A 27,964-nucleotide genomic window follows, 5' to 3' on the forward strand; every position below is an offset into this window, starting at 1 on the left:
CCGTTAACAACTGTCTACAGAGAGAAACACCACTGACACTAGCAGTGCTGAGTCAACATAACCAACACACATCACAAATTTTCCCTCACTTTCTATTCTCATTTTCTCGTGAAACCCTAACTTTTCAGATCTTCACCTCAACGGAAAAATCCGAAAACATTTCTCATCAATGGATTCCGAACCAGAGTTCCCTGTCCTTAGTAGGATGGAAATCGTAAGGAAATACTTCAACACTGAATCTCTTCACAAGCGATCAGAAATTCATCATCGGAAAATTGCTGTTTCTATAATCGCCAATGTAAGTGATGATTTTAAGCTTCGTATGAAAACTTAAATTCATGCATGATTCAATTAAGAACAGTGTATGTTAGATTCTTCTAGCGCTATGATTTCTTGCTTGAAGCTCAATTTCAGATCTACTTTTTAGTTTCGGAAGATTTTTTTTTGTTCTGTAACTGTTAGTTTACTGTTCTGTTCTGATTTGTTGCTTATTTATTTTATTTTTTTGAATTTTTCTTTTTGGATCTATGTAACTTTGACTGAAAAATTCACTATCTGCTTTATATTTTAGATAGTGAGATGAATGTGTTGATTTCGTTTTGCTTTGATTTATATTGCAACGGTGAAATGAATGTGTTGATTTCGCTTTGTTCTGCTTAATTTGCAATCGTGAAATGAATGTGTTGATTTCAATCTGATATGATTTATATTCCAAGTTTGCAACCGTTAAATGAATGTGTTGATTTCGCTTTGTTATGATTTATTTTGCAACCGTGAAATGAATGTGTTGATATTGATTTGGTCTGGTTTATATTTCAACAGTGAAATGAATGAGTTGAATCATGTTGTTGTTATGCTGATTTTTTTTTCTGCATATTTTCCCACATTCAGTACTGGTGGAGTGATGATCCTGACACATTTATTCCCTAACTTGCTATGAATTATTTTGACCGCGTCATTTCCAAATACAAAGAAGATATAATGAAGGTAACATATATGTTTCTTTCACTTCTAGAGATTTTTGAAGTCTTGCTTTATTTGAATTATTTGTGTTATAACTTAAAACTCTCTTTCGCTTGATTACTATCGCCTGTCTCATCATGTCTGCCAAGATGAAGATGGATAACTTCTCGTTTGATCAGCTTTCGGCAAACCTACTTGTGCGTGTCAATTTACTCGGCAAACCTACTGTAACATCATAGTAATTTCAGTTTTAGTTCTAATAAAATACTTGACTATTTTCAGTCTCAACATTTTATAGAAAACAATGTGCTTTTAATTCTTCAGTGAAGACTAAAAATTTATATAACGATTAAGTACTTAACAACATCATCAATTTTATATTTATTTTTTATATTATAAACATCATCACTTTTCTAGTAGCATTGTTTTTAAATTCACTAAATGAATTCATTGGTTGCACTTGCACAGAAGGACATGAATGTGAGGATAACTCTTCCGATGATAATGAGAGTGCAGCTTCGCGTTCTTGATGTACTTAACTGGGAATTGCCACCAGTGACTGCCTTCTGTTTTCTTAAACACTATTATCCTTACTTCAAACAATCCAGTGGTTTTAAACGACGTTGTATAAATGAGATCATTGTTCAAGCTCAAGGAGGTAAATAGAAACTCACATAACATTAATCTATGTTTTCTCCAACAGTGATGCTTGGACAGTAACAGTATATAATTATCCTTTGGAATTTTTTTTCTTTTATTCTGCAGGGCACACATTTCTTCAATACAAGCCTTATCAGATTGCATTGTCGGCTTTTCTGGCTGCTACCAAAATTGCATATCCGCCAAAGTATTACAGAATTGCAAATCCCTCTAACTTTCACAAAATTGACGATCAAGTAAGTTGGTTCAAATATTAAATGTACATCATGTTATGTCTAACAGTATAATCGGTGACATAGAAAGGCCTTTATACATTACAAGTTATAGTAATGAGACCCTTCATTTCTTTTGAGAAATAGAGATGATTTATACACATTGATTAGATATAAAAATTATACCAATGCTATTTGAAATGTACTTCCAGGAGCAGCTGAATGAATGTTTGAATCAGATGATTGATCTTTGCATTAGAACGAACATTCAGATTGAGCCTGCTGAATCAGGAATTAAATGCTCCACTTGCAATAGTCATAGCAGTACCCCAAGAGGAAACCAATGACGTCGGAGCATCAAAGGGAAGGACAGATACTACTCAGGTGCAGGTGGAGGAGTTATCTCATGATGAGGTAATAAGCAAGATTCAGAAATTTTACAAAGAAGAGATATATAGAAAACAGCGTGATATTGAGCAGGCCAAGGCATTGATTTCTGAACCATATGATTATGAAAAAGATGTACCACAATCGTAAACAGTAAATTGTGGCTGCAGTGACTGCAAGTGCAACATCAGTCAGTTCTGCTCCAGAGAATCCTAAATCATATCTGGCTTTGGATCTTGTCCGGTTCAAAATGTTATGGTAGTTTCTCGTACAGTTCAAACTATTGCTACTTTTCTTTTTTTATGAATTTCAAATTTGATACTTTTCTAATTGAATTTTCACGAATAAAGAATGGTCTAAGCTACCAACATATATTGAGTCTAGTCTCTAGTGGAAGGGGCCCAACTCCCACACTGTAGCAAATTATTTGAATCTCCGATAGAGTTCCCACATATAGTGTCCGATACATCTCCAATAGGATTACCTCCAATAGAGAGAACCTATGGAAAACCAAAAAATAAATAAAAATGTTCTAAGCTCTTTTTAGTTATCTATTGTGTACTATTTAATGATAAACTTCACAAACTAAACTGATTATGAGGAGGCTCCAACCAATCAAATATTCGATGTAGTTTTAGAAGATGTGGTATCAGATTTGAATTAAAAAATCAAAGTATCAAATCTGAGTCACCTGGGAGTGTGCAATTGTCTTTGACTAAAAGTTTAATCCTATAATGGTCATGTGAGAACACTCAAATCTAATTTTTGTCGGTCCAGAAGCACCTCCGAGCCTATTAGATGAACCTATGAGTGCTGTTGTAGAATCTGAGGCTCCGGTAGAGAAAAAGGCAAAACTGAACTGAGGTACTTGGTGTATAAGCGCATGAAATCAGATATAACGGAAAACAATTCCAAGAGATTAACTTCTGTAGCAGATGAGAGTCATAGTGTGAAGGCAGCAGAACAAGAGAAACTTCAGTCTTTTATGTAAGTACACCTGTGATTAATCAAGATATGCACGTCAAGGATCGTGCTGATCCAAAAGTCTAACTTCGATAGATTGAGGCCATCAAGATGCTAGAAGAAGCAATTGAAGCCATCAAGATTTTAAGGACCACTTACCAGACAGACAACCAGTTGTCTTACTGATGACACAAGATCAAACTACTCTATACAAAGTGACAGAACTGAAAGAATGTACAGTCAAGGTATGAACCAAAAAGAAGAAAAGATGGAATCTGGAAATGGAATAAATCAGGAACAAAAAGAAAAATCAGTATCAAAGGAGGGAAACAAACCAAACCAGCAATTGTCTAGAAGCTGCAGCAATCTTAAAAAAGTGATACTGCTTAGGAGATTCATTAAGGCATTGGATCAAGTAAGGAAGTTCATCCCAAGAGAACCTAGATATCTACCTGTAGAACCTGATTCAGAAGCTAGAAAAAGTTCAATTGAGGCATCACGATATGGCAGAAAGAAAAGACACAAATCACACATTGTATGCTTGATTATGGACTTAGACAAGTTGTATGCAATGCAAATTAACCCCTTCTAGGAGGATACAAGTTGAGTTGTTAGTGGAAGCTATTGAGACAATTGTGCCAACCATAAAAAATTGAAACTGGCTATAAATACAAGAATAGCTTTGTATGCAAAATATATTCATGTCAATTCCAAACAAAAGCTGAAAGTTCAGCAAGAAAATCAATTCCAAACTATGAATCACATTAGCAAACCAATGATGCACTCTGACACCCCATCTTTGAAATCAACTTGCAGGTCTAAAACCTATAAAAGATTAGATGTTGGACTAATCACCCTCAGGGAATTAATTAGATAATAAGAGTTTCACTGACCTTAGGATCATAATTTCCTTGTCTCAAAAGCAAACTTGATAAAATGCCAAAGGTCATCATAATCACCTGCAGTTCATTGTTTGTCACAACATTTTAGACCTCTGATATTGAATGTTTTGTGTACAAGCATCGGAACCACAGCCTCTAGATTTTGAATGCTTATCTAAAGAGAGGTTTTTTGCTACAGGCAGAAGAATTTCATCAAATGCTTTTTGTACTAACTCAATTACTTTTGCTAAAAGTCCATTTGTTAATAACTTGATTTAAGAAAAAAAATTGAATTTATTTTGTATACATTATTAATGCAAATAAGTTTTATACTATCAATCAATGATAATTGTTAGGCGGTTTGAAACGTTCAGTTTTTATTATAACCACTTTTAAAATTACGCACATGAATGTTATGATGTCAACCATAGTTTTACTGTAACTGAAATTATTTTTTTGCCCTTATTATAACAAGTAACAACATTATTCAGCATTTTATTTTGTAGGGAATTCATGAGAACTACTCTACAGTTCATGTTTTTCTTCAAGCAAAAGTAGAAAAGAGTGTCTCATAAAAGGTGTGTACTAACTCAACTCTGCTTTCTATCTTTGATTGATTTTATTTAGTTTGTTGACCAAATATACAAAACTTTCATATGCTTGAAATATTGTTTCATATACAGAGGACAAATATTTTTTACTTAATTATAATTTATTATATAAATTATACATGGGACATATTTTACTTGTCAATTAGTTATAAAACAATATTTAATTAATCACTTTGTTAAAAAGAAATATGTATTTCATTAGTACGTAATTTTTCAATAACATCTAAATAAAATTTTGAAGAAAATTAAAATACTCTGACAATAATTTATCATATAAATCATACACATACCAAATTGTTTTACCGTTCAATTAGTTAAAAGTGAAATCATTTTTTTTCTTTGGGCTTTAGCGCGTATCAAAAAAAAATAAAAAATAAAAGTGAAATCATTAGGAGTTAGTGGTTTTCTCACCTCAGCAAAAACTAACCATACATTATTAACTACTCCGCTACTTTTTTATAAGAAACGGTTTATGAAAAAAATTTGGTCATTTTTATAAGAAACTTTGACCAATTTTTAAATGTTCTAAATGTTTGATTTCATTTATGCACTTATTTATTATGAGAGAATATTAAAAATAAGTAAATTAGTTGAATTAAGAGTAATTAACTAAGGGTATACATGGAATAATTTTAAATTTATAAGATTATTAAATGAAAATAACTGTTTATAATGTGTTTTCTTGATCTATGATTTTTTTAAAGTGCTCCTTATAGAAATGACCGAAAGAAGTACTTAACATTGACTATTGTTTAAAAAAAAAATATCTTCTATATAAAACTTTTAAAGAAAATTAGTTGATTCAATGGTAATTGGTGTTGAACTTGGTAGGGAGGACCGTTGTTCGATCATCCACAACTGTGATCGGAAGGGGGCTGAAACCACTTGATACCAGAACTGGTGGTGAAAAACAAAAATAAAAAAGAAAATTATAATACAGTCATCATACATGATACAAATAATTTTCACGGATTAATTAGTTATATAAGATTTCTCTATAGAGTTACAAGTTTACAATCCAATTATTTAATTTTTATTGTTTTAGGTGTCAACTCTCTGATTATAAGAGAAAAAAACCTACGACTCAATAATTGAGAGTTCGGCTAAACGATAAATAAAATTTAAAATTCAAATTCTATCAAATATTTGTTTTATAATAGAGTTTATTAACTAATCGAGATTTATCACTTGGTTTACATTATTTTATTTTTTGGTACAATTTACAATACTATCACGTCATTACAATACTATTATGAAGTCAGAGCAGAGATAAAAGCTTTGTTTTTTTTTTGGTCAAGATAAGTTTTGTTTTATAAATAAATAAAAAGAGATACAAGCTTTGTATATCAAAAAAAATAAAAAGAGAGATATAAGCTTTGATTGAAACGACGTCGCTGCAAGAAATTCAATCGCAGTTGAAAATCTCGCGGGCTTTACCTTCATTTCCGCGAAGTCGTTATAACCGTCAAGAGAGAGAAACTCAAAGAAACAAATCACTCAGAACTCAATAAATAGTCTCAACATTTTCCCTCTCTTTTCATTTTCATTTTCTCGAGAAACAAATAACTCTAACTTTTCTAATCTTCACCTCAACGGAAAATTCAAAGCTCCAACAATGGCTTCCGATGCAGAGTTCACCATTCTCAGTCAGAAGGAAGCGGATTTCATAAAGACCTCCTACTTCCCCATTCAGCATAAATTCATGCCCAAACAAAACTTTTTCAAAAGTGCTCGCAACATTCTTTTTCGCCGCCATGCCGTTTCGATAATCGCCGATGTAAGTGATGATTTCAAGCTTCTTTGATTTCTTCGCCGTTCAAAACTTCAATTCTTGAACCAGTTTGGTGATTTCTTGCTTCTAGTTCAATTTCAATTTTACTGTTCTGAATTCCGATTATCACTTTGAATGATTATTCATATCTGTTTTTTTGTTTAATTTGATGTCTTAATGGTTGAATTTTTTAATTTCCTTCATGAATATGTATCAATTTGAATGAAAAATTCGTTTATCTTGTGAAATCGTAAAATGAATGAACGTGTCGATCTCTTTTGCCGAATCTTGTGTTGTTGTGCTAATTTTTTTTTTCCTGTATATTTTGCTTCATGCAGTACTCGAGGCGTATCGATCTCGATACATTTATTCCATATCTTGCTATGAACTATTTTGATCGCTTCTTTTCCATGACCAAAACGTTCAAGAAGGTATCATATATGTTTCTTTTCAATTCTATATATTTTTTAAGTTTCTTTTTGTTGAAATTATTTTGTATTAAAACTGAAATTTCTATGGTTTCTATAAGGATGTGGAAGGTTGTAATAATGATACTGAAAAAGTTCGTTTGATTGCTATCTCTTGTCTCTCCATATCTGTCAAGATAAGGATGAAACACTTCTCAGTTGAACAGTTTTTGGTATGTTACAGTTAAATATCAGTATAAAATTATCAGTTTATCAGTATAAATTTATCACTACTTTTAAGTTTACTTTCAATTTTCTAGCAGCATTGTTTTTAAATTCACTAAACCAACTTATTCGCTGCACAGAGGGACAATAATTTGATGATAACTCCTCAGATGATAATGAAAATGGAGTTTAATATTCTCCATGAAATTCGCTGGACAATCCGACCTGTGACTCCCTTCACCTATCTGAACTTCTATTACCGTTACTTTAAAAGATTTGGTGGTTATAGTCGTCGTTGCATTAATGAGATCATAGTTCAAGCTCAAGGAGGTAAATAATTCGGTAATTTGATAATTCTATGTTTTCTAAACAGAATATGCTTGGAGAATATATATATATATACATATATATATATATATATATATATATATATATATATATATATATATATATATATATATATATATATATATATAGTAATTTTCATTGAAATTTTTTCTTCTTATTCTGCAGACCACACCTTTGTTCACTACCCACCTACTATGATTGCATCGACCGCTTTTCTGGCTGCTTCCCGGATTGCATATCCCTCAAAGTATAACAACATAGCACATCCCGAAGCACTTGCCAGACTTGGCCCTAAAGTATGTTGATTTAAAATTTGAATGCATATCATATTTTAACAAAACAAATTAGAGAAATATTGTTATAGTTTAGGTGTATAAAACACAAATTTTTAGGATCAGTGACATAATTAGGCCATTATAATTTATAGACTGAAAATTATAGTAATGAGTTTTGTAGCACCCGGTACCTTTGATCGATGGCGTGTGACACGTGTCCATTGTCTGATGTGTCAGTATTGCATTTAAGTAATTCATTTTTTCAAACTATTTCTGTGTCAGTGCTTCATTAGTAATGAGGCTTTTTCATTTTCATTTGTTGAGAAATAGAGATCATCTCTACACACTGAATAGATATATAGATTATGCTGAAGCTTTTTTAAATGTTCTTTCAGGCGCAGGTGCTGCAATGTGCGAAGAAGATATTAAAGCTTTGCAGGAGAATGAAAATCCGGGTCGAGATCCCTCGGATTCAGATCCCTCGGATTCAGATCCCTGAATCAAGAGTTGGCTCCACTTCAAGTAAAGTCGTGGCAGTGCCCGAAAAACAAACCGAATATAGAAGGGCAAAGGCGGCGGCGGTGGTGGTTGATTCATCTGAAGAAGAAGAAGAAGGGACTGCATTAATCAGGCGTAAACGGAACACGGGCAAGACCTCAGAGACTTCTCAGGTGCAGGTGGAAGTAAAGGTGGTAGATAAATCTGATAAAAAAGGTGTAGCAACAGAGGAGATTGAGGCAGAAAATCGAAGTCTGGCCAAGGGCGAGGAAAAGGCAGTGGAAGTAACAGAAGCATCTAAAGAAGAAGGGACTGCATTAATCAGAAGAAAACAAGACATGGGCAAGACCACAGGGACTTCTCAGGTGCAGGTGCCAGTAAAGGCGGAGGAGGTAATGGTGGTCAATAAATCTGATAAAAAAGGTGTAGCAACAGAAGAGATTGAGGCAGAAAATCCAAGTCTGGCTAAGGGCAAGGAAAAGGCAGTGGAAGTAACAGAAACATCTGCTGATGATAAAGCCAGGGTTCAGGCTATAATCCGACGAGCATTGGAAAAGGGCAAGGCAGTAGTGGGTGAGGAGCCACAAACACAGATAGGAGGGTCCGTTTCAGAGATTTTAGAGCTTGTAGCCCCTAAGAAGCTAATGATGTTTGAGCTGAGGTGGCCCATGGAAGTTCCACTACTAGAAGCACTAGATATAAAACAAGCGCTGCCAGAAGTAGAAGAAGAAGAGGAACAAGAGTCGCAGACAGATGACAAAGGTACTGATGAGATAAAAAATTGTGGCTGCAACATTGGTTAGTTCTGCTATTGCAAATACTCTTCATTTGGTTTTCTGCTCTAGGATTTGGCTTTGGATCGTGTTCAGTTCAAAATGTTGTGGTAGTTTTCGTGTGTAGATCATACTATGGATATTATTACTGTTGAAATTGACTTTTGATACTTTTTTAATTCAACCCTCACAAATAAATAAAACGTTCTAAGCTCTTTCAAATTTTCCAAGATTTTTTCAGGTGTTATCACAGTGTACTAGTTAACAATAAACTTCACAAACTTAACCTGATTAATACCAATACCAGCTACTTCATCGGATTGACTCATTCCCTTATATGAGCTAATAGTTAAAAATGCTTTTACTCTCGCTCTTAGCCAACTCCACACTAACAATTTGAAATCCTCCACAACTCTAGAGATTTCCACAAATTCACCTTTGAAGATAGTTTTGTTCCTTGCTTTCCCTAGAAACCACACAACCGCAAACCAAATTGAAATGAATGTCAGTCTGAAAGTTTTACCTGCGTGTAGCAGCCCTTCAAATTGCTCGAAGTCAGTGTATCCTCTATCGAGAGAGTTGACGAAAATCCTAAGCACTTCAAAATCTTGATCGAAACATTCAACGCAAGCGGACAATCGAAAATCAGATGGAACATGCGTTTTGATTCTCTACAGCCGGGCACACAATGAGCTTGGTCCATACTGAAAGCTCTTCTTCGGAGAAGATTATCCTTTGTCGGCAACATGTTTTGCAACAGCCTCCACCTATTTAGTGGTTCCCTGCCAATTTTTTGTAAGCACCTTTCACCAAGTACTCCTCGCCACTCCCATCAGCCTAAACCCACCTATCCTCCCTCATCTCTATTTCTAAACATTTTTTCTTATTTTATCCGATGATTTTTTCTCGTCTCTTCATCACTCGTCCCCCCACAAAATGTTTTTAATAGTGCATGTAAGATCAGAGATTATACCTACCAGCTCTTTGAAGAATGCGAGGAAGAACACGAAAAGAGCCAACAAAACAAATTTAGTCGGGACAATACAATCCATCTATGGACAAATCTTTATTTTTAACATGTGAACTTTTACACGTACCAATCATAAATCAAATCTATAACTACATGCTTATAATAATACATTTAATATGAAAAATATTAACTAATATAGAATTAATTACTTAAATATTAACAAATTATAATTTTACCCAAATAGGTCGGTTTAATAGGCATAGAAAACTTTTTAGTTGATTCCTACTATAATCTTACCGTTTAACCTAACTTTTTTTCCTCTTATTTCTTCTTAGAAGTAAGAAGCTAGGCCAAGCCAAACAAAGAAATAGCCAACAAATAATTTCTTTCTACATTTAGCTTTTTTTTTTCCTTTCTTTTGTATATGTGCCTAAATATAGTATACATAAATCTTGTGATAGTACAAAATATTTGGGTTGGTATGGAATTTTACCATGAAGGCATTAGATTCATGCTATTTTTACCACCGGTATCCGGTCTCGCTGGACCACCTAATCTGATTTAGGGGCTCAATTCTGGATTCAAATGATTCCAACCCTCTCGTGACCGCAGTTGCGGAGGATCGAACCGTGGTCCTCCTTACCTAGTACAACGTCAATCACCACTAAACCAACTAACAATCACCAGTGAAGGAATGTGCGAAAAAGATGATAGATCTTTGCAGAAGACTGAACAACCTGATCGATACCCCTAGATCAGGAATTCACTCCGCTTCAGGTCAAGTTGTGGAAGTACCCCAAAAGGAAACCAAAGAAGCTGGAACACCAGAGATAAAGGAAATCGAACAGAACAACAGCAAGGCAGTGGTGGTCAAAGATTCATCTGTAGAAGAAGACGAAGAGAGGACTGCGTTAATCGACAAGCGAAGAAAGGACATAGGCAAGATGGAGACTTCTCAATTGCAGGTGCAGGAGGGGTGGGAGAAGTTATCTGATAAAAAATATGTAGCATCAGAAGAGACTGAGACATCCATTTCAGAGATTGAAGAGGAGCTTGTAGAACCAAAGAAGCTAATGAACTTTGAGCTGAAGTGGGCCACTGATGTTCCATCACTAGAAGCGCAGCCACGAGAGTCTACAATTTTAAGCCTTAGAATATCAATATAGGCTGTGGTACCTGCAACATCAGTTAGTTCTGTTTCTCTGCATACAGACTTGGATTTTATGTACTTTTCATTTGGATTTGTGGTCTAGCCTTTGGCTTTTGAACCGTGTCTAGTTCAAAATGATTCGGTAGTTTCAATGTTTTAAACTCTTTTTACTTTTGAAATTGACTGTCTTTACTTTTCTAATTGAATACTTACTCAAAAAACTTTTCAACGTTCTAAACTCTTTTTTGTTGTTATTTCATCGAGTAATAGTTATCCATAAGAAACTCATTGCCTTGTATGAGCATAAGAAACGTCAAATTAGTATAATACTAAATTTCACAGAGATTAGTTGCTATCATGCTGATCTGGTTAAGTAGCTAATGTTGCCGTTTCACTAATAAAGATTATATTCTAAGCTCTTTCAAATTTTTATGAGCTCTTCATGTGTTATCATATGGTGTACTAGTTAACAATAAACTCCACAAACTAACCTGATTATTATATTACTAATACCAGCTACTTATGGATTGTCTTAATTATATGAGCACACGAAACATCATATTATTAACTAAAACTTCGAAAGTTAACAGATTAATGTAAGGAAAATAATTACTTTTTAGGAAATGTATTTTGCTATATAATTAGAATAATCATGTAATAATTTTTCTTTTGGTTGTCTAAACTATCCTTGAGGCTCCAATAGGAAGTAAGACACTAATCTTTCGATGTACGATATCTACTCAAGGAATTGACCTCTTTTAACTAGGCGCAATATGTGCAAAGAATAGATGAAAGAGCAAACATACACAAGTCTGATACAATGCTAACTGCTAAGCATATAGCAGAACAGAAGACACCCGAACCAAACTAACTCAAAAGCGAAGACATACAAACCAAACTAACTCAAAAGCAAACCAAAGATATTAAGACTACACTCTAACTCCTGACCAAAACCCACCTAAACCAAAGAACTAAGCAACTGCTATGATACAAAGAGCGAATGAAAAGCCAACAACAAAAGGAAAGGCCAAATGAAACAAATACTCCAATACACAATTACATAGCAGACTGCACAAAATACTTCGGCCACTCCAACCAAAAACACTTCCTGGATTGCTTCAGAAAGACCATATAGCTCACCTTTTGGTTTTGCAATGCACCAAAAAATTCCTTACAAAGAAGCCCAGATCCGCAGCCAATTGCATAATGACAGAAACATGAACTTTGGTCACAGGTAGCCACCCACACTACATAAGCGGAACCTAGATAGACCGCGGAGCGCCAGCCAAGGAATAAAAGAAAGCGAGCATCATCACAAATATTAGGACATGAACGCATGGCAATAGCCACTCTACTTCCATCCTGAACTCAACCAACCGGCCTCAACCCCAAACAAATAGCCACTTTATTTGTAGTTAGAATTTCGCACTTAAATATGAATAAATGAAGTGTTTCAAATTCGAATTCTCACTCTGTTATATAAATATAAAATGCGATATTACTATCAACTAATTTAAGCTCAACATCACATCTATTTTTGTTGTCAAGTAGTGTAGTAGCTAGAAATTCCAACATTAAGGTGGATAAGTGAGATGACCGGGGTTCGAACTCCGGCCCCCTACATATATAATGCATGTCCTACCAACTGCTCATGGGACACACATCTATGTTTTTTTTTGTCAAGTAGTCTGGTGGCTAGAAAATTCACCTTAAAGGTGAATAAGTGGAATGTCCCTGGTTCGAACCGGCTCCTGCAGATATAGTATAATGTCCATACCAACTGAGTTAAGCACACGGGACCACACATCTATGTTTTTTAACATGTGAAAAACTAACATTTAATTTGCAAAAAAAAAAAAAAAAACTTTCAATTTAAATGAGGTGATTTTATTTTAATTTCCGTGGATCATTACAAAGTACATAAGTTATAAGCTTCCAAACCACGTCGTTGCAAGAAATTGAATTGCAAAGTGAAAAAACTCGCGGGATTTTCCATCACTTTCCGTGAAGTCGTTATAACCGTCCCAAGAGAGAAAACATTTTCCCTCACTTTCCATTCTCTTTTTCTCATCTTCACCTCAACGGAAAATTCTCTTTCAACAATGGCTTCCAATCCAAGTTGTAGAAATTGTTTGGAAATCACTTGTTCGCACCAGGATTATTCGGAAACGATCGGAACATTTTCATCTTCTAGCATGCCGTTTCATCAAGCTTCTTTCAAAAGATGGGAGTGTAATTTATTCTATTAAAATTGATAAGGACAATTGGACAAGTTAGATATATTGGTAATAATTAGGGGTAATCGTATCCAAATAAATCCAAAAACAAAATCGCAAATTGAACTAATCCAAACTGACAACCACAAAAACCGAATTTGGTTTGAATGATTTTTATACTGAACCGCGCAGTTTGGTTCAGTTGACGGTTTTCAGAAACCGCAGTATTAAACTTAAGTTTATATTATATTCCAATATACATAGCTCAATTATCAAGGCTATCCACCAAATTAATGAGCCAAGAGAAAATTTCCAATATACATAACCCAATTCTAGTAGTTTTTTTTGTTACCGTAATGTTATTTTGGTATTGTAATATTATTTTAGATAAATAACTTTTATTGGTATTGTGATGTTATTTTGGAACTTCAAGTTTTTTTTAGATGTTTAAAATTGTTTTGAAATGTTATGTTGTAAACCGCAACAACCGAACCAATTCAAGCCGTATTGGTTTGGTTTGTTTTGGATGAATTTTTAAAAATCAATCGAACCAAACTGAACCCGTGCATTTTTATCTCGCGGTTAGGATGAATTTTATGTTCAATACCGAACCAAACCAAACCGCGAATAATAATTAATTGTTATTAGATATTATTTCAATCAAAATTCAAATTCTCCCACATATATTATATATATTAATTTGGTCAGGCCATATATTGTTTTTTAATAGAGCTTATTAACAAATTATGAAGTCCAAACAGAGGTAAGCTTCTAAACGACGTCGTTGCACGAAATTGATTTGCAAAGTTAAAAAACTGGCGGGATTTTCCCTCCATTTCCGTAAAGTCGTTATAACTGTCTCAAGAGAGAAAGAGAAACCAAAAGAAACAAACTCAACAAACACTCTCAAGATTTTCCCTCACTTTCCATTCTCATTTTCTCATCTTCACCTCAACAGAAAATTCTCTTTCAACAATGGCTTTCGATCCAAGTTGTGGCCAGTGTTTGCGAATCAGCCAGTTCAACATCGACCCCCAATACGTGCCCAATGGAAGAATGTTCGAAAACAACGATCGGAAAATTCTTCTCCGCCAGCATGCCATTTCAGTAATCGCTAAGGTAGCTCGTTGATTTTTTCACTGTATGCAAACTTAAGTTCATTCTCGATTCATGATGAATCTTTTTGTTTAGTGAGAAAAATCTTGTTCCGTAATTGCATGTAGCTTCGTTTTTAAGTTACTTTTCGAATTTCAAGTTACTTTTCGAATTTTCCTTTCCGGATCCGTTAGCTTCTATTTGTAGTTCGTTGCATGTTGTAATTTCGTTCGTCGAATCTTGTATTGTATATCTTTGTTGTAGTGTTCAATATCCATATCTTAGATTCATATATATTATTTGCTGTATCTTCGTTAATTTGTTGTGTTTCACTTTTGGATCTGTATCAATTAAAATGAAAATTTCAACTATCTGCTTCTATTTGTAATTCACTTTGCTCTGATATTTATCTTGCAATCGTAAAATGAATCAATGTGTTGATTTCATTTGTCAAATCTTGAAATCGCAAATGAATGAATGTGCTGATTTTTCAATTACTCAGGTCGCAAAGATGTCTAATCCTCCAGATGCATATGTTCCGTATCTTGCTATGAACTACTTTGATCGCTTCTTATTCCGTTTCGACATAACGGTAACTGAAAACTCTTCTGGATATTTTATTAAGGTTCTGTTTCTTTTAATTGTTTTGTGTTAAAACTGAAAACTCTTTGGTTTTTATAAGGCTGTGCCGGGAGGTCTCACTGCTACCGAAAAAGTTTGTTTGACTGCTGTATCTTGTTACACGTTATCTGCCAATAGGAGGGCGACAGGAGTGAGAAACTTAGTCTTGCATAAAGATATTTTGGTTGCCCTAGATGTGAGTGTCAATGTTTTTTTACTCGGGTTAAATATGTTTGTGGTCGCTATAAACTTTATTTATATTTAGTCTCTACATTTTATAAACTTAATCTGTTTTTAATTTTAATCCCTCAACAGAAGACTGAAAGTAGATAAATTTGTGTAACTATTTAATAATAACATCAATTTTCTAAAGCATTGTTTTTAAATTCACTAACTGGATGTATTCGTTGCACAGAGGGACATGGATCTTACCCGGATAACGAAAAGCGCGGTATGGGATAAGCAGTATAGCATTACGCTAGCACTTAATAATAAAATGACTCCTGTAACTGCCTTCTGGTTTCTGGACCACTATTATGATCACTTCAAACTACTAGGTGTAGAACGCCGTAGCGTTAATGAGATCGTAGTTCAAGCTCAAGGAGGTAAACAGAAACTCGCATAACATATAACAATGTAATTTGTTAATTCCATAATTTCTTCTACAATGATGCTTGGAGATACAATTATAACATTCCTTTTTCTTATTCTGCAGACCACACCTTCGTTGGTTTCAAGCCTACTGACATTGCGTTCTCCGCTTGTGTGGCTGCTGCCACAATTGCATTAAAGGAACTTCCAAAAGACATTAAGAATATGATTAGTAATGAAGTATGTTGATAGAAAAATTAAATGCATAGCATGTTATGTCTAATAATATCTCCATTTCTCAAAAGACATTAAAAGCAAAATGGTTTTCTAGAATCAGTGACATAATTAATACACTGAATATTATAGTAATGAGATGTGCAAATTATGATAAAGCTTTTTTAAATGTTCTTCGAGGGGCAGGTGCAGGAAATTGTGAATAAGATGGTAGACCTTTGCAATAATATGAACATCCTGATTGTTAAAACAGTGGTAGCAGCCGAAGTGATTGAGGCAGAAATGGGCAAGGTTAGGGTAAGAGGCAAGGTACAACCACAGATGGAGGGAGCCATTACAGTGACTCCGCCAACGGAGCACATGAACTTTGAGCTGAAGTGGGCCACTGATGTTCCACCACTAGAAGACTCTAATGTTCCATCACGAGAAGCGCAGCCACCAGAGAGTATAGGCTGTACCTGCAACATCAGTTAGTTCTGCTTCTCTGCATACAGACTTGGATTTTATGTACTTTACATTTAGCTTTGCGGTCTAGCCTTTGGCTTTGAACCATGTTCAGTTCAAAATGATTTTGCAATTTCTCGTGTAGTTCAGACTATAGGTTTTATTGGCATTTCTATTGAAATTGACTTTCTATACTTTTCTAATTGAATACTTACTCAAAAATCTTTTCAACGTTCTAAACTCTTTTTTGTTGTTATTTCATCGTGTAATAGTTATCCATAAGCTTCACAAACTAAGCTGTTTATTACTAATACCTGCACCTTCATTTATTAATTGACTCATTGCCTTGTATGAGCATAAGAAACGTCATATTAGTAAAGTTGCTGTCATGATCGATCTGGTTAAGTAGCGGACGTTGCATTTTCACAAATAAAGAAAACATTCTAAGCTCTTTCAAATTTTCTATGATCTCTTCTGGTGTTATCATATCTGAAATATCAGTTACTTCAAAAACTAATTAACAATAAACTAAACTCCACAAACTAATCTAATTATTACTAATATCAGCTACTTCTTGGATTGACTCATTGTCTTATATGAGCATACGAAACATCATATTATTAACTAAAAGTTCGAAAGTTAACAGATTAATATAAGGAAAATAATTACGTTTTAGTTTAGCAGAAATCTACACAGACCTTCAATTCTATATTTGTGCAACTGCAAATATGTATAAAAATGAAATCTTAAGTTTTTCTTTTGGTTGTCTAAAGTATCCTTTATGCTCCAATAGGAAGTAAGAGATCTCTTTTCTTTCGATGTACGGATATCTACTTGAGGATTTGACCTCTTTGAGATGTACGGATATCTACTTAAGGAGTTGACCTCTTTGAACTAGGCCCAATATGTGCAAAGAATATATCAAAGTTTGATACATTGCTAACTGCTAAGCATATAGCAGAACAGAAGACACCTGAATCAAACTATAACTAAAATGCAAACCATTGCTCATTGTTTCCACCTTCTGTCCATATGGAAATCAAAACAATCAGTGAAGCTATTCATACCAATATAGCCATATGCTAAAAAGTTACAGAACTCCGAGTTTCACAGTAGTTCACTATTCTGATGAAAACAAATTCAACGATCAACATGTAAAAAAGGACAGAAATATAATAAAAAACTTTCAAAAAGTTCTTTTCTACTTTGAAGATATGTATAAAATGCAATGATAATTAAATAATTCAGTTTTAATAAATCCGAAGATCATCAATAGTCAAACATATAGACACATGCAAATAATAGACTATAAAGGAGATTGTTCCGAACTTAGCCAGCTCGTGCCTAATTCAAACAATATTTTTCACGTTATTTATATTGAAACGGAAAGAAACAAAGAAATAAAGATGGTTTGAAGTAGAGGCTTCACACCTTTTCAATCGAACAACATGATGTTTTACCGCCCGACAGATAGTTTAGGACTCACTGTCACAAATAATTGGTGTAAGATAGGTCTGTCATTTCCATTAGAGCTTTCTTCATACTTTTTATCATTAGACCTTCAACTTTGAATTGTTTTAACATCTGTGATGAACTTCCACAATGTAAGTCCACTTCAATCCTTTTCGGTCTCCATCCACTAGAAAGTTTATACAAGAGTCCAATGATAGACTTCTTTTTCTGCTCGGATCGCAGTCTTTTAAATGATTTAAGGAAGTTGTCACTGAAAAGAACCTAAAAAATTGTGGAAGGTGAGAATGATTAGGATATCAAGAACATGAACAATAAGTAAAATTACAAGATATATAATCCAAGTACCTTCTGAAAATGGAATTTCTGAAAATGACACTATCTGCATTAAGCAAGTCATCAAGTTGATTTAGCTCTTTCTTAGCATCCAAAATGCTTTTTGCCAAATCTTTGTCTTCATCAGCATCAAAGAAACATTGACGCATTGACGCATCAAGGACCAAATCTTTCCGGACATTTTCCAGAACAAGAGAAACTTCAAGGATCGTACACAAATCACACATTGGATGCTTGATTATGGATCATAATTTCCTTGTCTCAAAAGCAAGCTTGATAAATGCAAAGGTCATCATAATCACCTGCAGTTCATTGCTTGTCACAACATTTTAGACCTCTGATATTAGTAACAACTTTATTAACCATATAACCACTTTACACAGGACAAATGTTTTTCACTTAATTATAATTTATTATATAAATTATACAGGGACAAATTTTCACTTTATGATAATTACTATTGGATTCTTTCTGGTGTCAATTTGGGTAGGTTAATTTAACTTCTTAAAAAAAAAATCAATTAGTTAAAAGTGAAATAATTAGGAGTTATAAGAATGGTTTGGTGGCTAAGGATGATCACTGGTTTGATTCTCACCCTTACAAAATGAAAGTAAAGTTTATCATCCAATTATTTTATTTTTATTGTTTTAGGTCTCAACTCTCCCGTTTTAAGAGAAAAAATATGACTTACTAAATTGTCCCAATTTGACTGTATGTACTATTCATACAAGCTACTTTGACTATATTTTTTTACTAATGTATAAAGATAAATATTAGCATATGAGATCTTGTTAGATTTGTCTCGATTAGTATTATCAAAATATCAAATTTTCATAATTTTTAATAATACACAACTAAACATATTAATTATCAAAATTGTGCATTGGCAAGTGTGCAATAGTAAAATGTGACCATTATTTTGGGACGAAGAGAGTAGCAAATAAGATCTTATTTGATTTGTCTCAATAAATATTTTCACAATATTAAATTTTTATAATTATTCATGAAAGAAAACTAAATATATTAATGATCTAAATTATGCATTGGTATGTAAAGAATTATTGTTTTGGGACGGATGTAGTAATTTAGAATTCCGCTAAACAGAAAATAAAATTTAAAATTTAAAATTCAAATTTTCTCAAATTTGTTTTATAATAGTTTATTAACTAATCGAGACGACTTATCAGTTTTTTTTTTTTTTTAAGGGAGACGAGACGACTTATCAGTTATCACTTGGTTTACACTATTTTATTTTTTGGTACTCTGAAACGACGTCGCTGCAAGAAATTCAATCGCAGTTGAAAATCTCGCGGGCTTTACCTTCATTTCCGCGAAGTCGTTATAACCGTCAAGAGAGAGAAACTCAAAGAAACAAATCACTCAGAACTCAATAAATAGTCTCAACATTTTCCCTCTCTTTTCATTTTCATTTTCTCGAGAAACAAATAACTCTAACTTTTCTAATCTTCACCTCAACGGAAAATTCAAAGCTCCAACAATGGCTTCCGATGCAGAGTTCACCATTCTCAGTCAGAAGGAAGCGGATTTCATAAAGACCTCCTACTTCCCCATTCAGCATAAATTCATGCCCAAACAAAACTTTTTCAAAAGTGCTCGCAACATTCTTTTTCGCCGCCATGCCGTTTCGATAATCGCCGATGTAAGTGATGATTTCAAGCTTCTTTGATTTCTTCGCCGTTCAAAACTTCAATTCTTGAACCAGTTTGGTGATTTCTTGCTTCTAGTTCAATTTCAATTTTACTGTTCTGAATTCCGATTATCACTTTGAATGATTATTCATATCTGTTTTTTTGTTTAATTTGATGTCTTAATGGTTGAATTTTTTAATTTCCTTCATGAATATGTATCACTTTGAATGAAAAATTCGTTTATCTTGTGAAATCGTAAAATGAATGAACGTGTCGATCTCTTTTGCCGAATCTTGTGTTGTTGTGCTAATTTTTTTTTCCTGCATATTTTGCTTCACGCAGTACTCGAGGCGTATCGATCTCGATACATTTATTCCATATCTTGCTATGAACTATTTTGATCGCTTCTTTTCCATGACCAAAACGTTCAAGAAGGTATCATATATGTTTCTTTTCAATTCTATATATTTTTTAAGTTTCTTTTTGTTGAAATTATTTTGTATTAAAACTGAAATTTCTATGGTTTCTATAAGGATGTGGAAGGTTGTAATAATGATACTGAAAAAGTTCGTTTGATTGCTATCTCTTGTCTCTCCATATCTGTCAAGATAAGGATGAAACACTTCTCAGTTGAACAGTTTTTGGTATGTTACAGTTAAATATCAGTATAAAATTATCAGTTTATCAGTATAAATTTATCACTACTTTTAAGTTTACTTTCAATTTTCTAGCAGCATTGTTTTTAAATTCACTAAACCAACTTATTCGCTGCACAGAGGGACAATAATTTGATGATAACTCCTCAGATGATAATGAAAATGGAGTTTAATATTCTCCATGAAATTCGCTGGACAATCCGACCTGTGACTCCCTTCACCTATCTGAACTTCTATTACCGTTATTTTAAAAGATTTGGTGGTTATAGTCGTCGTTGCATTAATGAGATCATAGTTCAAGCTCAAGGAGGTAAATAATTCGGTAATTTGATAATTCTATGTTTTCTAAACAGAATATGCTTGGAGAATATATATATATATATATATATATATATATATATATAGTAATTTTCATTGAAATTTTTTCTTCTTATTCTGCAGACCACACCTTTGTTCACTACCCACCTACTATGATTGCATCGACCGCTTTTCTGGCTGCTTCCCGGATTGCATATCCCTCAAAGTATAACAACATAGCACATCCCGAAGCACTTGCCAGACTTGGCCCTAAAGTATGTTGATTTAAAATTTGAATGCATATCATATTTTAACAAAACAAATTAGAGAAATATTGTTATAGTTTAGGTGTATAAAACACAAATTTTTAGGATCAGTGACATAATTAGGCCATTATAATTTATAGACTGAAAATTATAGTAATGAGTTTTGTAGCACCCGGTACCTTTGATCGATGGCGTGTGACACGTGTCCATTGTCTGATGTGTCAGTATTGCATTTAAGTAATTCATTTTTTCAAACTATTTCTGTGTCAGTGCTTCATTAGTAATGAGGCTTTTTCATTTTCATTTGTTGAGAAATAGAGATCATCTCTACACACTGAATAGATATATAGATTATGCTGAAGCTTTTTTAAATGTTCTTTCAGGCGCAGGTGCTGCAATGTGCGAAGAAGATATTAAAGCTTTGCAGGAGAATGAAAATCCGGGTCGAGATCCCTCGGATTCAGATCCCTCGGATTCAGATCCCTGAATCAAGAGTTGGCTCCACTTCAAGTAAAGTCGTGGCAGTACCCGAAAAACAAACCGAATATAGAAGGGCAAAGGCGGCGGCAGTGGTGGTTGATTCATCTGAAGAAGAAGAAGAAGGGACTGCATTAATCAGGCGTAAACGGAACACGGGCAAGACCTCAGAGACTTCTCAGGTGCAGGTGGAAGTAAAGGTGGTAGATAAATCTGATAAAAAAGGTGTAGCAACAGAGGAGATTGAGGCAGAAAATCGAAGTCTGGCCAAGGGCGAGGAAAAGGCAGTGGAAGTAACAGAAGCATCTAAAGAAGAAGGGACTGCATTAATCAGAAGAAAACAAGACATGGGCAAGACCACAGGGACTTCTCAGGTGCAGGTGCCAGTAAAGGCGGAGGAGGTAATGGTGGTCAATAAATCTGATAAAAAAGGTGTAGCAACAGAAGAGATTGAGGCAGAAAATCCAAGTCTGGCTAAGGGCAAGGAAAAGGCAGTGGAAGTAACAGAAACATCTGCTGATGATAAAGCCAGGGTTCAGGCTATAATCCGACGAGCATTGGAAAAGGGCAAGGCAGTAGTGGGTGAGGAGCCACAAACACAGATAGGAGGGTCCGTTTCAGAGATTTTAGAGCTTGTAGCCCCTAAGAAGCTAATGATGTTTGAGCTGAGGTGGCCCATGGAAGTTCCACTACTAGAAGCACTAGATATAAAACAAGCGCTGCCAGAAGTAGAAGAAGAAGAGGAACAAGAGTCGCAGACAGATGACAAAGGTACTGATGAGATAAAAAATTGTGGCTGCAACATTGGTTAGTTCTGCTATTGCAAATACTCTTCATTTGGTTTTCTGCTCTAGGATTTGGCTTTGGATCGTGTTCAGTTCAAAATGTTGTGGTAGTTTTCGTGTGTAGATCATACTATGGATATTATTACTGTTGAAATTGACTTTTGATACTTTTTTAATTGAATTCTCACAAATAAATAAAACGTTCTAAGCTCTTTCAAATTTTCCAAGATTTTTTCAGGTGTTATCACAGTGTACTAGTTAACAATAAACTTCACAAACTTAACCTGATTAATACCAATACCAGCTACTTCATCGGATTGACTCATTCCCTTATATGAGCCCATAGAAACATCATATTATTAACTAAAAGTTCAAAACATCATATAATGAATTTAAGGAAAATAACTACTTTTTAGGAAATGTATTTTGGTATAAAATTTGAATGATCATGTAATAATTTTTGTATGCAAATAATAATGTAAAAATAGTATAAAATAAGTCTTCACTGACCTTTAATTGTGCTAATATGTATACAAGGGAAATATAATTGGATTTATACATAAAATTTATTCATATTACCTGTTGGAACTAATTAAATTGTAAAATTAAATTTCCACTTTTCTTTTGGTTGTCTAAAGTATCCTTCAGGTTCCAGTAGGAAGTATGAGAATAATCTTTCGATGTACAGATACCTACTACTTAAGGAATTGACTTCTTTGAACTAGGCGCAATAAATGCAAAGAATAATCAAAGAGCAAACATACACAAGTCTGATACACTGCTAACTGCTAAAGGTATTGCAGAACATAAGACACCCAAACCAAACTAAAACACCAAAGCGCACACCAAGGATACGAAAAAAATACCAAAAAACATCCTTACAAAGAAGATCAGATGCACAGAGCCACCTTCATAATGTCAGAAACACGAACTTTGATCATAGGCAGCAACACCATCGTGAACTCAACCAATCGGCCTCAACCCCAAATAAAGTAAACAGTGATCATTCCACTGCGAAACAAAAAAAAAAGCTTTTACTCTCGCTCTTAGCCAACTCCACACTAACAATTTGAAATCCTCCACAACTCTAGAGACTTCCACAAATTCACCTTTGAAGATGGATTTGTTCCTTGTTTGCCCTAGAAACCACACAACCGCAAACCAAATTGAAATGAATCTCAGTCTGAAAGTTTTACCTGCGTGTAGCAGCCCTTCAAATTGCTCGAAGTCGGTGTATCCTCTATCGAGAGAGTTGATGATAATCCTAAGCACTTCAAAATTTTGATCGAAACATTCAACGCAAGCGGACAATCGAAAATCAGATGGAACATACGTGCTGATTCTCTACAGCCGGGCACACAATGAGCTTGGTCCATAACGAGAGCTCTTCTTCGGAGAAGATTGTCCTTTGTCGGCAACATCCTTTGCAACAGCCTCTAACCAAAACAGAAATTTTCAAAGGAATCAAAGAGTTCGATATGCTTTGATGAAACATATATACTTCTATTGAGTGGTTCCCTGCCAATTTTTTGTAAGCACCTTTCACCAAGTACTTCCCGCCACTCCCATCAGCCCAAACTCACTTATCGTCCCCTTTTCTCATTAAAATAACTCTTTTCTCCATTCCCGCCATAACCACGATATAAGCCCTTCTGCCAAAAACTCATATTTTTTCTTATTTTATCCCACAAAATGTTTTTAACGGTGCATTTTAAGATCAGAGGAAGAACACGGAAAGAGCCAACAAAACAAATTTAATAGGGACAATACAACCATCTATGGACCAATTTTTATTGCGTTATATATATAGTACATGCTTTTTTGGTTTATACAGAAGTCACTATTATTTAAACCAATTTTTATTGGTTTAAATACCACATTCGTCCCTATATGATACAGGGACTGAAACCAAAAAAGCGAGTACATACAAAGACAAATGTGATATTTAAGCCAGTTTTATTTTTAACATGTGATCTTTTACGCGTACCGATCATAAATCAAATCTATAACAATAATAATACATTTAATATGAAAAAAAATTAATATAGAATAATAAGCTTAAATTATTTAAAGATTAATTAACAAATTTATAATTTAACGCAAATACAAAATTTAATATCATAATGATAATAGTAATAAAAAAATATTATTCATATCTATTTAAGTAGGTCAGTTTAATACGCAGAGAAAACTTTTTTAGTTGATTTTCGTAGTATAATCATTTTGGTTAAATAGAGTTTTTTTTTTTTTTATCTGGTCCACTTAACAGCTTAATTTAGTTTGAGGGTCAATTCTGTCATCAAGTGGTTCATGTCCGCCTCACGATTGTAGTTGCGGAGGATCGACTTGTGGTCCTCTTTATCAAGTCCAACGTCAATCACCACTAGAGAGGTCGGTTAAATAGAGTCTTTTTAGTCGAATAGAATTTTAAACACATGAAAAACTTAAAAATAAATCACTTTCAAGGAAGGTGATTTTATTTTAATTGCCACGAATCACATGAAGTAATCACATCATTACAAAGTGCAAACAATACTTTATGAAGTTAACTCACTTAACTGAGATAAGCTTTGAAACGACGTCGTTGTAGAAAATTAAATCGCAAAGTTAAAAAACTCGCGGGTTTTCCCTCCATTTCCGTGAAGTCGTTAACATATAATAACCGTCAAGAGAGAGAAACCCAAATAAACCACTCAGAACTCAACAAACACTGAAGATTTTCTCATATTCACCTCAACGGAAAATTCTCTTTCAACAATGTATTCCGAACCAGAATTTCCCTATCCATGTAGTAGGAAGGATATGGAAACTATCAAGTACTACTTCGACGAAGAAACTGAGTTCATGGCCGCACCAAACTTCTTCGATGACTATCGGAACATTCTTATTCGCAGAAATGCCGTTTCGATAATCGCCAAGGTAAGTCATCATTTCAAGCTTCGTTGATTTCTTCACTATATGAAAACTTAATGTCATGATTTCAAGCTTCGTTGATTTCTTCACTATGTTTTCTCTGAACTTGCTATGCTCGATTTCTTGTATGAAGCTTAATTTCTGATCTGCTTTTTGTTTCGTAGTTTTGATTAATTTTTTGTGTTCAATTTCAAGTTACTTTTCGAATTTTCCTTTTCGGATTCGTTAGTTTGATTAATTTGTTGTGTTCGATGAATCTTGCAACTGTAAAATGAATGTTCGCCGAATCTTGTGTTGTATCGATGCTCAATTACAAGATTATTGTTAGATTATCGATGTGCATGAAATTTCACTATGAAAACTTAAATTCATGCTCAACGCATGAACCTGTTTGATAAGTGAGAAAATTATCGTTCCATTGTTGTTAGATACTTAGATTTTTTGCTGTTATTAGATTGTTTCTTTCTTGCTTATATTCGTTAATTTGTTCTGATTGGTCTTTAACTTTTTGAATTTTCCTTTCTGGATCTCACTGTATGCTGAATCTTGAGTTGTATCTTCGTTTAATTTTTTGTGATCAATTTCAAGTTTACTGTTCAACTTTTTCTTTTTGGATCCGTATTGCTTTGAATGAGAATTTCACTATATTCTACTGTGTAGTTCGCTTTGCTTTGTTTGATTCATCATGCGATCGTGAAATGAATCAATGTGTTGATTTCGTTTGTCAAATCTTGAAATAGCAAAATGAATGAATGAATGTGCTGATTTTGAAACACTCAGGTCACAAAGAAGGATGTTTCAGATGCATATGTTCCGTATCTTGCTATGAACTACTTTGATCGTTTCGTATCCCGTTACAACATTAAGGTAACTGAAAACTCTTATGGATATTTTATTAAGTTTCATTTTCTTTAAATTGTTTTGTGTTGAAACTGAAAACTCTTTGGTTTTTTAAGTATGTGGAAGGTCGGACTGATACCGAAAAAGTTCGTTTGATTGCTATAACTTGTTTAACCATATCTGCCAAGATGAGGATAGACTCATTCTCGTTTGACCAGTTTTTGTCTGACCTATATGTGAGTGTCATTTTTTTTACTCGGTGTTTAATATATTTGTGGTTGCTATGAAGGTTATGTATTTTTAGTCTCTACATTTTATAAAATTTTAGTGTTTTTAATCCCTCAACAGAAGACTAAAAATAGATAAAATTTGTGTAACAAATTTAATAACGTCAGTTTTCTAGAGCATTGTTTTTAAATTCACTAAATGAACGTATTTGTTGCACAGAGGGACATGAACCTGATGATAAATCATCAGACGATAATGAGAATGGAGCTTCTCATTCTCCAAGTACTTAGCTGGAAAATGAAATCCGTGACTGCCTTATGTTTTCTTAACCACTATTACCCTCACTTTAGGCAATTCCGTGGTTTTAAACGCCGTAGCATTAATGAGATCATAGTTCAAGCTCAAGGAGGTAAACAGAAACTCACTTATAACAATATAATTTGTTAATTCCATGATTTCTAATTGGAGAATATATAATATTCCTTGGATTTTTTTCTTATTCTTCAGAACACACCTTCGTTGACTACATACCTTCTCACATTGCGTTCTCCGCTTTTCTGGCTGCTGCCAACATTGCATATCCCTTAAAGTATAAGGAAATTGCAGAAGACATTGAAAGCAAACTTAATGATCAAGTATGTTGATTGAAAAATTAAATGCATAGCATGTTATGTCTAATAATATCTCCATTTGTCAAAAGACATTAAGAGCAAAATTGTTATAGTTAAGGTGTATAAATCAACAAATTTCTAGAATCAGTGGCATAATTAGGCCAATATACACTATATAATATAGTGATGAGCTGCTAAAGCTTTTTTAAATGTTCTTACAGGGGCAGGTGAAGGAATGCGCGAAGAAGATGATAGATCTTTGCAGAAGACTCAACATCCTGATTTGTACCCCTAGATCAGGAATTCACTCCGCTTCAGGTCAAGTTGTGGAATTACCCCAACAGGAAACCAAAGAAGCTGGAACACCAGAGATAAAGGAAATCCAACAGAACAACAGCAAGGCAGTGGTGGTCGATGATTCATCTGAAGAAGAAGAAGAAGACGAAGAGAGGACTGCGTTAATCGACAAGCGAAGACAGGACATAGGCAAGATGGAGACTTCTCAATTGCAGGTGCAGGAAGGGTGGGAGAAGTTATCTGATAAAAAAGATGTAGCAGCAGAAGAGACTGAGACATCCATTTCAGAGATTGAAGAGGAGCTTGTAGAACCAAAGAAGCTAATGAACTTTGAGCTGAAATGGGCCACTGATGTCCCATCACTAGAAGCGCAGCCACGGGATTCTACAATTATAAGCCTTAGGATACCAGGGACTGGAAATAATATAAATATAGGCTGTGGTACCTGCAACATCAGTTAGTTCTGCTTCTCTGCATACAGACTTGGATTTTATGTCCTTTTCATTTGGCTTTGTGGTCTAGCCTTTGGCTTTGAACCGTGTCGAGTTCAAAATGATTCAGTAGTTTCTTGTGCAGTTCAAACTATCGGTATTATTGGCATTGCTATTGAAATTGTTTCTCTTTACTTTTCTAATTGAATACTTACTCAAAAATCTTTTCAACGTTCTAAACTCTTTTTTGTTGTTATTTCATCGAGTAATAGTTATCCATAAGCTTCACAAACTAAGCTGTTTATTACTAATACCAGCAACTTCATTTATTGACTCATTGCCTTGTATGAGCATAAGAAACGTCATATTAGTATAATACTAAATTTCACACTGAGATTAGTTGCTATCATCAC

The 27,964-nt window shown here is 34.1% G+C and overlaps 4 protein-coding genes and 1 pseudogene across 4 annotated transcripts; all 5 read left to right on the forward strand.

The window, feature by feature from the left end:
• Positions 1 to 1,077: 1,077 nt before the first annotated feature.
• LOC123895238 lies at positions 1,078 to 2,669 on the forward strand. The gene is made up of 4 exons (XM_045945474.1): positions 1,078 to 1,160; positions 1,432 to 1,621; positions 1,729 to 1,859; positions 2,048 to 2,669. Exons 1-4 carry the CDS (start codon positions 1,101 to 1,103, stop codon positions 2,180 to 2,182), a joined length of 516 nt encoding a protein of 171 aa, XP_045801430.1. The 5' UTR covers positions 1,078 to 1,100; the 3' UTR covers positions 2,183 to 2,669.
• A 627-nt stretch (positions 2,670 to 3,296) lies between these two features.
• On the forward strand, positions 3,297 to 3,841 carry LOC123895239 (annotated as a pseudogene).
• Positions 3,842 to 6,292: 2,451 nt separating this feature from the next.
• On the forward strand, positions 6,293 to 9,153 carry LOC123896488. The gene is made up of 6 exons (XM_045946868.1): positions 6,293 to 6,454; positions 6,787 to 6,879; positions 6,978 to 7,088; positions 7,221 to 7,410; positions 7,594 to 7,724; positions 8,099 to 9,153. Exons 1-6 carry the CDS (start codon positions 6,293 to 6,295, stop codon positions 9,002 to 9,004), a joined length of 1,593 nt encoding a protein of 530 aa, XP_045802824.1. The 3' UTR covers positions 9,005 to 9,153.
• Positions 9,154 to 19,599: 10,446 nt separating this feature from the next.
• LOC123896489 lies at positions 19,600 to 22,412 on the forward strand. Its single transcript, XM_045946869.1, has 6 exons — positions 19,600 to 19,761; positions 20,093 to 20,185; positions 20,284 to 20,394; positions 20,527 to 20,716; positions 20,848 to 20,978; positions 21,353 to 22,412. The coding sequence occupies exons 1-6, from the start codon at positions 19,600 to 19,602 to the stop codon at positions 22,256 to 22,258; spliced, it is 1,593 nt and encodes a 530-aa protein (XP_045802825.1). The 3' UTR covers positions 22,259 to 22,412.
• Positions 22,413 to 24,988: 2,576 nt separating this feature from the next.
• On the forward strand, positions 24,989 to 27,758 carry LOC123896490 (cyclin-D4-2-like). The gene is made up of 7 exons (XM_045946870.1): positions 24,989 to 25,150; positions 25,925 to 26,011; positions 26,101 to 26,220; positions 26,432 to 26,621; positions 26,720 to 26,847; positions 27,045 to 27,561; positions 27,643 to 27,758. The coding sequence occupies exons 1-7, from the start codon at positions 24,989 to 24,991 to the stop codon at positions 27,756 to 27,758; spliced, it is 1,320 nt and encodes a 439-aa protein (XP_045802826.1).
• Positions 27,759 to 27,964: the final 206 nt, after the last annotated feature.

The sequence above is a fragment of the Trifolium pratense genome, linkage group LG7 (assembly GCF_020283565.1).
Source record: "Trifolium pratense cultivar HEN17-A07 linkage group LG7, ARS_RC_1.1, whole genome shotgun sequence".
Classification (NCBI taxonomy): Eukaryota; Viridiplantae; Streptophyta; class Magnoliopsida; order Fabales; family Fabaceae; genus Trifolium; species Trifolium pratense.